Raw genomic sequence first — 11,841 nt, forward strand, 5'->3', positions numbered from 1 at the left:
TTCCAAGTTTGTAAAATTCTATTTTGTTAAATTCTGCACTTATCATTGCAACTATAGTTCTATATTATGGAGAAACATAATGTGCACTGTATTTTAGATCACTGAAGTTTTGTAAAATGATATATAGGAGTATCCATTTCGTACTCACGCTTAATGTAGTCAATCACGAGATCTTAAATAGGATCAGCTTGTTTGTGAAAGATAGTAAAACTCAAATTGTTAATACAACATATGTAAGATCTTACTGAAGGATAAATGGTAATTTTGTATATACAAAACATGAAAATTTTAATTTAGGCCCAACGCATTTTTTATGATCTTGCTTCTAAAAGCTTGATCTTAATCACACCGGTGACGAAAACAATCTTTTTCTGATCGTAGCATTCTCAAACATCTTTAATTTATAAGATCTTACAATTTAGCACTCGATCTTGACTACAATGTTCAAACCTCGGAATGTAGTAAATATATGCATGCATGCGTCATATATTAGATGAAAGAGGGCCAAAATTTATAGCTTCCTAAATAAATTATGTTTTGATAATTTGTTCATTCGCAAGAAGACCTATAAATGTGACATGTTCTAAGTCTGCTGATAAATTTATTGAGTTTTGATTGTTTTTTTGTTAAATATGTACTAAGTGGGTCAATAAATTTTGTACATGGTGCATATAACCTATACAATTACCATTAAGGATGCGAATGAGCAAAATTTGAGTAGGGTACTATAGTTTTCATTTATATATATATATATATATATATATATATATATATATATATATATATATATATATATATATATATATATATATATATATATATATATATATATGTAATTTGAAAAAATTTGCAGTTTGGAAAAATATTCGTATTTGAACTCATACTCGCATTGGTCATTTTTTATATCCACACCCGTATTCTATAAATACCTAAGTACTTTTTTGTGTAAGCAAGATACTATTAAAGAGAGAACTAAGGGTTCTCAAAACCTGTTTATATCTAAAACGGGGTAAACCTACCAACAAAAAGTACCTAAGTACTTGATACCCGCTGTTATAATTAAAAAAAAAGATCAATTAAAGAATATAATACCATTTTAACATTTGAAAAACATTACCAAAAAAAAAAAATTCAAAGATTTATATTTTTAGTGGTTCTTCAACCTTCAGCCCATTATAGGTTGGTTTACTTAAATAGATTGGGTCCGTTTGTTTTGTTTTTTAAAATGATTTTTATGGTGTTACATAATTTTGTAAAAAAAAATTTTATAAAGAAATTTTTTATAAAAATTTCAAATGAAAATTTTGTTTGAATAGTTATTCTTAAAATGTGATTTTAGGTATTTCATCTATTTATGGAGAAAAAATTTGGATATCAAAGTTTCATAAAATCACTTAATTTTGAAGCTATTTCAAATAGATTTTCATAAAAAATGAAATTCTGGTATAGCAGAAATCAGATGTCACATAGGATGTCGAGACATCTGGTCTGTTATCAACAATATATGCAAGATAAAGACAGTTAAAGTAGTAGCTGAAAAATAAAGAACACACAGAATTGTTGACCCAGTTCGGTGAAATCACACCTAATCTGGGGGCATACCAAGCTAGGAATGAAGTCCACTATCAGTAGTATTAATTCGGAGTTAACTAGTCTCAAGCAACCTCTCACTTAATCCCTACCCAATGATCCTTCTACCTAGGTCCTCCCTAGATATGAGATATGGCCATCCCAAATCCTATCATCGCAATGATGTTGTACAGTTCTCCATTCCCAGGAGCTGTAGCAACGACCTAATATCCATCAATCCTATATCCATAGAATAGAAGACACACTTCCATGATGAGGAGACACACTCCTATGTCGGGCAGGAAGCCGCATTTCCCTCCATACCCAGCCTTGACTCTAGGCTAAGAACATCATCTTGGAGTGCTTAAATTCTTCCTCCAAGAACAATACTCAACTCATTACCTAAAGGTTTCTGAGTGAGAACACGATGACCATCCCACAAACCGGGTGGTTCATCGACCAACACAACCCTTATAATTTTACACGGTGGTTGGCTTGGCTTTTTAGGTTAAAATGCTTCTATTTATAACCTAGTACCCAACTGGTTTTGGGCTTCTAATCACAACATATTTGCTGTTACAAATCTCCAAAAGATTCTCCTACCAAATAGGTCTTCAATCAAATCTTCCTAATTAATCTCCAAAATTAGAAAGTCTTCATTCAAACATATTCTAATTTAATTCTTCGAGATTCTTCTTTGCGCCACATATGATTGCATAATATCGGTTAGTAATATTCTGCAGCTGTCAAATACTTGAGTCTGAAGTAACTGAGAGATAAGCCCTAGCGCGATGTTGAATGGAACATGTTTCGACATCTTCTTTGACATGTTGCTTTCAGATGTTGAAATACTTCAACACAACATGTTCTTCTGTCAAGTAGATCTTCAACATGTTTTCTCTTACAAGTATAATTCCTACTCAACTAATTACTATTATATTAGTTTTACCAAACATAATGCCAATTCAAATAATAGAAAACTAATAAAAAACATTTTTGAAAAACAACTTTTTGAAAAAATTGCGATTTTAACTAAGTTTTGGTCTTCAATAATGTATGTTTATGTTATAGAATGTCAAAATTAGTGTTTCATTTAAAAAAAACGAATATAAAAAAATTATAATATTTTGAAAAACAGTTTTTAAAAATCTATTTTCAAAAATAGAAAGATAAAATCTATTTTTTTAGAGCTGAAACAAACAGACCCAAACGTCACAAAATTCCCTTCATTTGGCATTTCATTTAACCGGATATGATGTGACAATTATGAGTTTATAAGTTTAAGTTAATTTCTTAATGCGATTATTATGTTAATGCGCCATAGAAAAAAAAAAAAGAGTTTTTCTTAAGTTAATAGAGTGGGTGGTGGTTTTTTATTTGTTCATATGTTGAGAGCATCAAATACATTTTTGTGCTGTTTGTATCACATTTACATAATAGCATTTGAATGAACATGATTTTTGACAAACTTATAAAGATTTCCCGAGTTATTTAGAGGCGACAATAAAAAAAATGTCTACAAGCGTAAAAGAAATCATTAATATGGCTGCAGTACTTTGTTTTCTTAATGCATATATGACATTGTCATGCCATTTCCACCCACTGAGCAAACAAACCCAAAATAATGTTGAGAGCCATTCAAAATAATGAACCCTAAATCAAAATAAAGATCTATAGAAGAAGAAACTGTGATGCTCTTACAAGTTACAATATGAGAAACTAATTCCCGGTTCCCTTTTCTATTTATCCAAACATCCACTTCAGTAACAAAAACCAATACTCTATAAGCGAAGCACAAATGCCAATAGCTTCTTCCCAATTTAAACATTGTGTCACCATTCACAGCTCATGCTTATACAAGATTTAGTATATACTTTCTATGTTGAAAATAATTGGTATCAGAAGTTAACTTATAAAGCCCAGGCCTGCATTATTGTTTGCAGTAAAATCATTCTTATCTATGAGACCATATAGTCAAATATAAGAAAAAGACAAATCAAATTGTTGAAAGTTGTTCTAAGTAGCGGCAGAAGTACTTGTATAAACAAAGGGCAATGTTTTCAGAACAAGAAATAATAGACTCTCACTATAGGAAAAACAGCCAGCAAACTGTTTCTAAATTATTAGACCATTTATGCACAAGGAAAGATGCAAGTTCAACCGTGTTTGTACGACATCTCATACTAAATCACCGGGTTATGGAGCAGCTATAGGACTTCACTTTATCATTGTATATTTGCAACATCATTCAAGAAATGAAAATATGAAATCTATAATGTCAAGTAACTTCCAAGGGATCAGAAATCAACAAAAGATCTGGTTTCCTAGCAGCATGGATGCAGCTATCACAACTTTAGTATTGAGCAAAACAATGCAAGGCTAACATGATACTGGAAACTTACCAAACAACAAATATGCTTCAATTAAAATGTAAAAGGGTGCTTGAGTGACAAAGCAATTAGTCTCAACATTTGGATTAAGGCAGAGAATAGTCACATCCTCAACCACAAAATACACCTTATGTTAGCAATGCTATCGATTCCTTCATCAATTATGCCTCAAAGGAGACCACAAAGCTTGTTTGAATGCGGGAGCACTGGATGAAGGAAAAGTTAGGGGTTTTACTTGTGTCATCTGCATTAGTTTCAAATCAAAAAAACATGCTTTCGAATTCTGAAAGCACGTTGTTACACTTGTCATTAGACGCCACCAATTAATAGAATCAAAAGTTCCACAAAACTAAATAATTCACAACAGAACAGCAGAGAGAACAGAAACCTTCACTCTTTCTTGGCCTTGAACTGATTAATCAAAAGAAGAATCATCCATTGAGGTTCTAGATTGAAACTTCAAAGTGCCAACTTATTGCCAGACTTGCTCTTTCTTTGAAACTTCATTTGTTTCAGAACAGCCTGCAATACACTTTGTTTTTAGCTCATAACAACTTGTTGTCAGAATCCTTACCAAGAGATGAACCCTCCAACTGAGGCAAGTCCGATCCTATAACTACAACAAATTAGAGGACTGTTTTTTTTCCAGTTTTAAACTCATTCCTAATGATTTACAGCCGAGCCTATCACACCTACATGCACATACTAAGTCGGCTTTAGCATAGACATGCACATGCTTGAATGCAATTTCATCCCATTTCCTGTTGATCTAACAACTAGATTAAACTAATTTGAACCAATATTGAGCCAAAAAAGAATATACAGTAATAATTAGATGAAACTTCCTGATAAATAGATCTGCCGAACAAATTACTTAAACAGGAAAAACCATGCATTAACAGAAAAATACACACAACATACAACACTCAAAACATGTCAATTCTCTTAAGGTTGATTTCGACTAGTATTTGTGCAATAATTGCCTTAAGTGACCAAAACGACAGAAAGCACCCAAAACTGGCATGGAAAACACCTCATTCAACAACAACACAACACAGAACCAAATTCCAATAAATGCATTTGCAGGAGAAACAGGATAAGCAAACTATTTTTTCAAACTTTTGAAATCAATTGTTTCAACGACCCGTCAATATATAACATCTTATTTTCTTCTCTTAAACACAGCAATGAAAAACATAAGACTTCACGGGTTTTCAGTTACAGAGGTCTCCTTGTTGTCGGAATTAGGAGGCTTTTGTTGATCAATGACACGCCCGGTTAAAGCATCAACAGGACGAGTATCACGAGCTCCACCTTTGCGCGCCATGGCCACAGTCGGTGGTGGAGGAAGTAACCCTGCTCGAAACAGAAGACGCTCAACAGGATTTGAAGGTTGAGCTCCTACAGAAAGCCAATACCTAAAACAAAAAGAAGAAAAACAACACTATCACCTACATATACATGAAGGAACTTGCATTAAAATAAAGAGCTAGTTAGCTAAAAAGCACAGACACAAACACAACAATGCTGCATTAAAACATCGATATTGATAATAATTTGAGAAAATGAATCTAATTGAATATAATTTTAGAACACTCTGGCATTTGACACGCCTTCAATCAGAAGTGTTAATTACTTACTTGACTCTGTCAAAGTTGATACCCATTCTTTTGCCACCATCCTGAACAGGTAAGGGATTGTAGTAACCGAGAACTTCGAGATGTTTGCCGTCTCTTGGAGATCTGCTATCGGCAGCCATCACACGATAGAATGGTTTGTTTTTGCATCCGAGACGCGATAACCGAATCCTAACCACCATTTTCCCCGAAATTCAGTGACTTTCAAATCCAGTCGAAGAAACCAAATGAATCTGTCTCTGTATTGTGGTAGCAATAGAACAAATCAATTTCAATGCGAAAAACGAATGAATCAGTGTCAACCATGGGAACAGAAAACGGAAAATGGGAACAAACAGAATGCAATCAAGGGAGAACACCATACATACAAAGCTAAATAGAATAAAAACAGGGAGGAAAGAACGAGGGAACTAACCTGACTGGCACTGTGACGGCGGGGCTGGAGAAGACGGAGATGACGCGACGGCGGCGGAGAATCGCTGGAGAGAGATCGGAAGGGTTTATCGAACGATAGAGAGGGGAGAAGGGCTTAGTGGGACTGAAATTTGAGAAATTGTTGCCTAGTGTCGAAGCATGACACGTGGGCTTTTCTACCGCTGAAAGTAAATCATTTTACAAAAAAAATTGTTTAAAAATTTAAAAAATTAATTGTAACCGAGAACAAATAACTTTTTACTTTTTTTTCTTGATGATAAATATTTTTTTTTTAATTACAAAGTGCAAATTCTATAGTTTTGAATTTTTTTTTATAAAATTTAGTAATAGATTTTAATTTAGATATTATAGGCCCATCTTATATATAAAATTTTTTAAGTTTCTTATGCAATTTTTGGAGGCAAAATTAAGGTTATTTTGATAATTGTATATTATTTATATTTATTTTAATTTAACTTATATATAAAAGTTGTTAGTCTCTTATGTAATTTTTGGAGTCAAAATTAAGGTTATTTTGATAAATGTATATTATTTATATTTATTTTAATTTAATTAATTATTTAATAAAAACTAATTTTCTTCCACTAACTCACTAACTCTTATATTTATTATTTTTATTTTTATAACTTGTATTATATTAGGATGTGTTTGTTTCAAGGATACAAGAAATATTTATGAAAATATGACTAAAGAGTGGGAATAAGTTAAACCAATCCTAACTTCTAACTACCATTCATAATTATTATTATTTATTTTTTTATAATTTAAAATTAAACAAGTTTTATAATTATTCCTAAAAATCTAAATTTCTACCAAACACATATGTTGGAACAATATTCCCGAAAATAATAATCCTAGAAATAATATTCCAAAGAATATAATCTTAAGCCATGAAACAAACACACTCCTAACCAGTTATTCATAAAACTCAATTTCTTAATTATAACTTAATATAAATAGTTTAAACTAGACGTCTACCCGCGATTAAGTTATTATCCTTAAATATTAATTTAGAAAAATATCAATTATATATGTATTAATGTTTGTTTGTTGAATTTATTTTTATTTAAAGAAATTAACAATAATTTAATAGTTTACATTTTTTTTATCAAAAGAAGAAAATTTTATTTCCAAAAATCACGGAAGTACAAAACCGATAAAAAGATTCAGGCGCCACAATGACAAAATAACCTATCAGATAATTAAAGCTCAAAACGATTAAACTACTTACATAATTTGCTCAACTTCCTATTACTGCTAGCTCTCATGATTATAATATCAATCACATCACTACTCTGGAGAGAGTCCACATTCTTGTTCTGAAAAATGATCATGTTTCGAGTTGTCCAAATTGCATATACAGTTTCAGCTATAGCAATTTTTATGATGTTGTTTTTTATACCTTTTCCTCTAACCTTCTGGCACACCCAACTCAACTCAGAATTCCACCCCCTCAGACTATGACTCACGGTTATCCACTTGAGTATATCGGACCAGATTTTATGTGTGTAAGCACACTCAAAAAAGAGATGGTTGCAACTTTCATGTAATCCACAAAAAGCACACTTATTATCAATAACGACGCCAAAGTGATGAAGTCGGTCTTTGGTGGGCAATCTATATAGGCAGGTCAACCACAGTATAAATTTAGCTCTCGGTCTAGCAAGATTGCCATAAAAGAGTTTTCTCCATTCCACTTTGGGTTTCTCCCCTCTAAACAAGTGATAAATCTTTCTAGTCACATGCCTTCATGTGTTTTGAAATCCCTCTCATTCCTCATATTGCGTAAGGATATCTCGATGTTTGAACATTGCCTTAAGAGTCCAGAAGCAATTCATACCAGGACAGAAGCTCGCGGGATCCAAATTTTTCAAATAGTATGAGTGTATCCAGTTAATCCACAACTTATCTTTCTTTTCACACACATTCCAAAGGAGTTTCCCAATTATCGCTTTATTTCATTCCAAAAGAGAGATCAAGTTCAAACCTCCTATAGAGAGAGGGTCACAAATCCGATCCCAGGCCACTAGAGCTTTTTTGCTAATGTTTTCCTTGCCAGTTCAATGAAAACTCCTACAAATACTATAAGAAATTGTTGTCACACACACCATAATCAAAAGAATAATAATATATTTTCAATATAATTAAAAAAAATTAAAATTCAAAGAAAATCTTCTCTCAATACAAAATGAGTTGCAGTTATTAAATTGATACTTAAAAAATGATATGCGGTTATATCAAGTCTGTGAAGCACGGGTACTCCATTTTAGGTAAAGTACCGGTATCGGATACCGGTACGCGTACGGTACTCACCCGGTACGCACCGAAGTCGTACCAATTTTTTTAATTTTATTTTTAAGTTGGTACACCAACGGCACACATTTGGTACCACGTATCCAACTTTTTTAATTTTTTCGAATAGTATAATTTGAAAAAAAAAATTACCGGGTAAAAATTAGGTTATGTATTCTATTTATAAATAAGAAAAGTGAAAGAACAACTAATCTATTACATTGAAATTTCTTTCACACCCATGTTCTTCATCTTCTGCCGAGAGAAATTGGAGCACATATGAATTTATTCACTCATTGAAAAGAAATAGACTCGATCCAATGCGGGATGAGGATTTAGTTTTTGTTCATACGAATCTCTGTCTTCTCACGGAGAAAGAGTAAGTTTTATAACGAAGGATTAACAAAAATGTGGGATATCAGTGGAGATGAATGAGAACTTTTAAGTGTGATTTATTTATGTTATTGCATAGATATTAACTTTTTTTAAGCAAACTGTTTTTTAATTTATTATTTTGTTGTTATTTAAATAATATAATTCTTTAGTTATTTTTATAATTATATTTTTAAAGCATTATACTAACGTACCCGTACCTTAGTTTTTCTAAAAATGCCGTACTCCGTACCGGTACCCGTACCGGGTACTTGGTACGCACCCGTACCTATGCAACGCAGTATCAAGTAAATACAATTAAATGGTTATAATAACTATTTATTTAATTTAAATGGGAGTTCTTTTTCAATCTTTTATTTAATTTAATTAAATAATTAAAAATGAAGGTGCAAATACTTATTGAAAATGTGGGGTGGACTACTTTTTAATTGCTTATTTAATAAAAAATAATTGAAAATGGGAGTTATCATTTTTAATGCTAATAATTATTTAATTAATTAATTTATTACTAAATTAAGAGTAATGTTATTTAGTACGAAAGAATTAAAATTCAAAGAAAATCTTCTCTCAATACAAAATGAGATGTAGTTATTAAATTGATACTTAAAAAATAAAATGCGGTTATATCAAGTAAATACAATTAAATGGTTATAATAACTATTTATTTAATTAAAATGGGAGTTCTTTTTCAATATTTTATCTATCGTATAAGAAAATTAGGTGTTCTTAAAAACCCCTAATTACCCTTATTACTCTATAATCATCCATGTGGTACTGTTTAACATTAAGCAACCTGATTTTCCATTGTTTTAAAACTCATTAATTTAAATTAATAATAAAAAAATTAAAACTTAAAACTTAATAAAACCAATTCTCTCTTTTTTTTTTTGCAAGCGGTTACACCTTTTCTTCACAAATACCTCTCAGTCATTAACCATGATCCTTTCTCTCTTTCTTTCTCTCACAAACTGCTTCCTCTTCCTTCTTCCTCTTCTTCTTCCTTCTCCTCTTCTTCTTCCTTTATTTTTTCGTTTGCAATGGATATATTTGTGATAAAAAAAGGGAACCGAAAACAACAGTGGTATGCGATTCGATTTGCAGTGGTGCAGCGTTTGGACTGAGTGAGACGCGGTGGTTAGGTAAACTTTGACTTTCTCATTTCCTTACCATTTTTTGTTCTTCTCCTCATTCATTTGTTTCATTCTTCTGGATTTGTTTCGTTTAACCATTTTCATTATTAATGTTGTGTTGAATATGTTTTTGTTGTTGACGTGGTTGATATTGTTATTGTTTGAAGGTGATGAAGTATTATGGATGGTAATAAGCAATGATGTGCATATTTTAGGGTTCCTTCATCTGAATTAAAACTAATCTCCATCTTCAGGATCCTTGTCGCCCTGATGTCAAAGATGATGTGAGAGTATGTACTGAAGTCAGTGTTAAAGTAATGTATATGTGTCATATGTTTGATGAGTATATATTTTTCATTGTTTGATCGGTTAGATATATTAATATTTATATCAAAATTCCATGGGAAGCTGGTAAACAACAGTGTTGTAGTGTGGTCTCTGACTTTATAATATCCAGCATGTTTAAAATCAGTTTGCAGTGACATGTAATTATCCGTAGCACTTCCAGAGTACATCATTTTAATACTTATTCATTTTTACTTATCATTATAGTTATAATAATAACTATTGTTTTCAATTGGCTTATTTGGAACATGTTAGACATCATATGGCTAGGCTTTCTTCGATTGATCAGAATACGAGAATGAATTTGATTTGTGGTTATCCGAATGTTGGCAAGAGCTCTTTTATTAATAAGATTACTAGAGTTGATGTTGATGTACGAGGACGATAGTGAATTGAATAATGAAGTTTGTACTATTAATATCATTCTATTTGTTTGAGTGTTTTGATTTTAATGTTCTAATGTGTGGTCTGGTTTGACAGTTTTGATTAATGATTGCAATTAAGGTGGTTAATCAAATGGTAACTGACAACATTCATCTGTGGGTGATTACATCATTTCCAAAAGGTACTTATTTCTTACTAATCCGTCATCGATATTGTTTCAAAATTTGCTCGGTAATATATGTTGATTACTAATGAAAATCAGTACTGACATATATCTTGATGGCTATGGCGATCAAGTGTTGACAGCCATTGGTAACTTATGCATTTGCTCAATTGTTGTGGGAATGGTGGTCGAGATTGCAGCCAATATTTTACTGGTGCAACCAATATTACAAGTTTATGTGGAGAGTGCTACCAATTCACAAACACCGGTAGGATTTATTCTTCTGGTCTCGACCACGAGATATGCATTTAGCATTAAAGATAGAGCCTAGATTGTAGTTGTGGCCAACAACCTTTGAGGTAATAGCTTTATCAAGCCGTAGATGAATGGACACACCGTATTACAAACCTTTGCGATGCGTGTTTACATGCTGATGTGGACTTCCCTCGAGTTTGAGCCAAACTTCAATTCAATTTTATGCAGGTAAGTTGAAAAGGTAATGTGACTGAGAGCTCAAAAGTCATTAACAGGTATGTTTTCTAAATAGGTTTCATTAAGATATGTTCACCGTCTGAGTCTCTCTATATAGAGATATCTGCTATACATCTAAACATATATTTTTTGTCTAGCACTCCACAGACATTCTTATGCTACCCTATCGTTTGTTGCTAAGATCTTTATCTTCCTTTATGTTGGAATAAATGCTCTGGACATTGAAAAATGGATGTTTATTAGTGAAAGGTACCTCCTATGTTTTCTATTGGATTGGTGATCAGAAATTCAAACACCCTTTTTACCGAACAATTTTTTTAATGTCTTCCATTATTTCATGTACCTCCTATGTGAACACAACACCGATAATGTTGCTTGCTTTATGCGTAATGTTTTTTCAATAAATTGTCAAGAGTTGTTTGGTGTTTGAGATAAATTTTTGTTGTATTGACAAAGACACTTAGGAGTCTTAGTTTCTTTATTTACTCATTCAAAATAACACATTGTTAGATCATCTGTACGTGACAAATGCGCTGATAAATTTAGTTTGACCCCAAACTTCGCGCAGGTTGATGTAGTAATGAATCCTGTGACATAACATGTGAGATTTT

The 11,841-nt window shown here is 31.9% G+C and overlaps 1 protein-coding gene across 1 annotated transcript; it reads right to left on the bottom strand.

Moving 5' to 3' along the window:
• Positions 1–4,996: 4,996 nt before the first annotated feature.
• On the bottom strand, positions 4,997–6,170 carry LOC131640754 (small ribosomal subunit protein bS16m/bS16c-like). Its single transcript, XM_058911142.1, has 3 exons — positions 6,012–6,170; positions 5,600–5,835; positions 4,997–5,377 (listed from the first exon to the last, which is right to left on the bottom strand). Exons 2-3 carry the CDS (start codon positions 5,776–5,778, stop codon positions 5,164–5,166), a joined length of 393 nt encoding a protein of 130 aa, XP_058767125.1. The 5' UTR covers positions 5,779–5,835; positions 6,012–6,170; the 3' UTR covers positions 4,997–5,163.
• Positions 6,171–11,841: the final 5,671 nt, after the last annotated feature.

Source organism: Vicia villosa, unplaced genomic scaffold, assembly GCF_029867415.1.
Source record: "Vicia villosa cultivar HV-30 ecotype Madison, WI unplaced genomic scaffold, Vvil1.0 ctg.003297F_1_1, whole genome shotgun sequence".
NCBI lineage: Eukaryota > Viridiplantae > Streptophyta > Magnoliopsida > Fabales > Fabaceae > Vicia > Vicia villosa.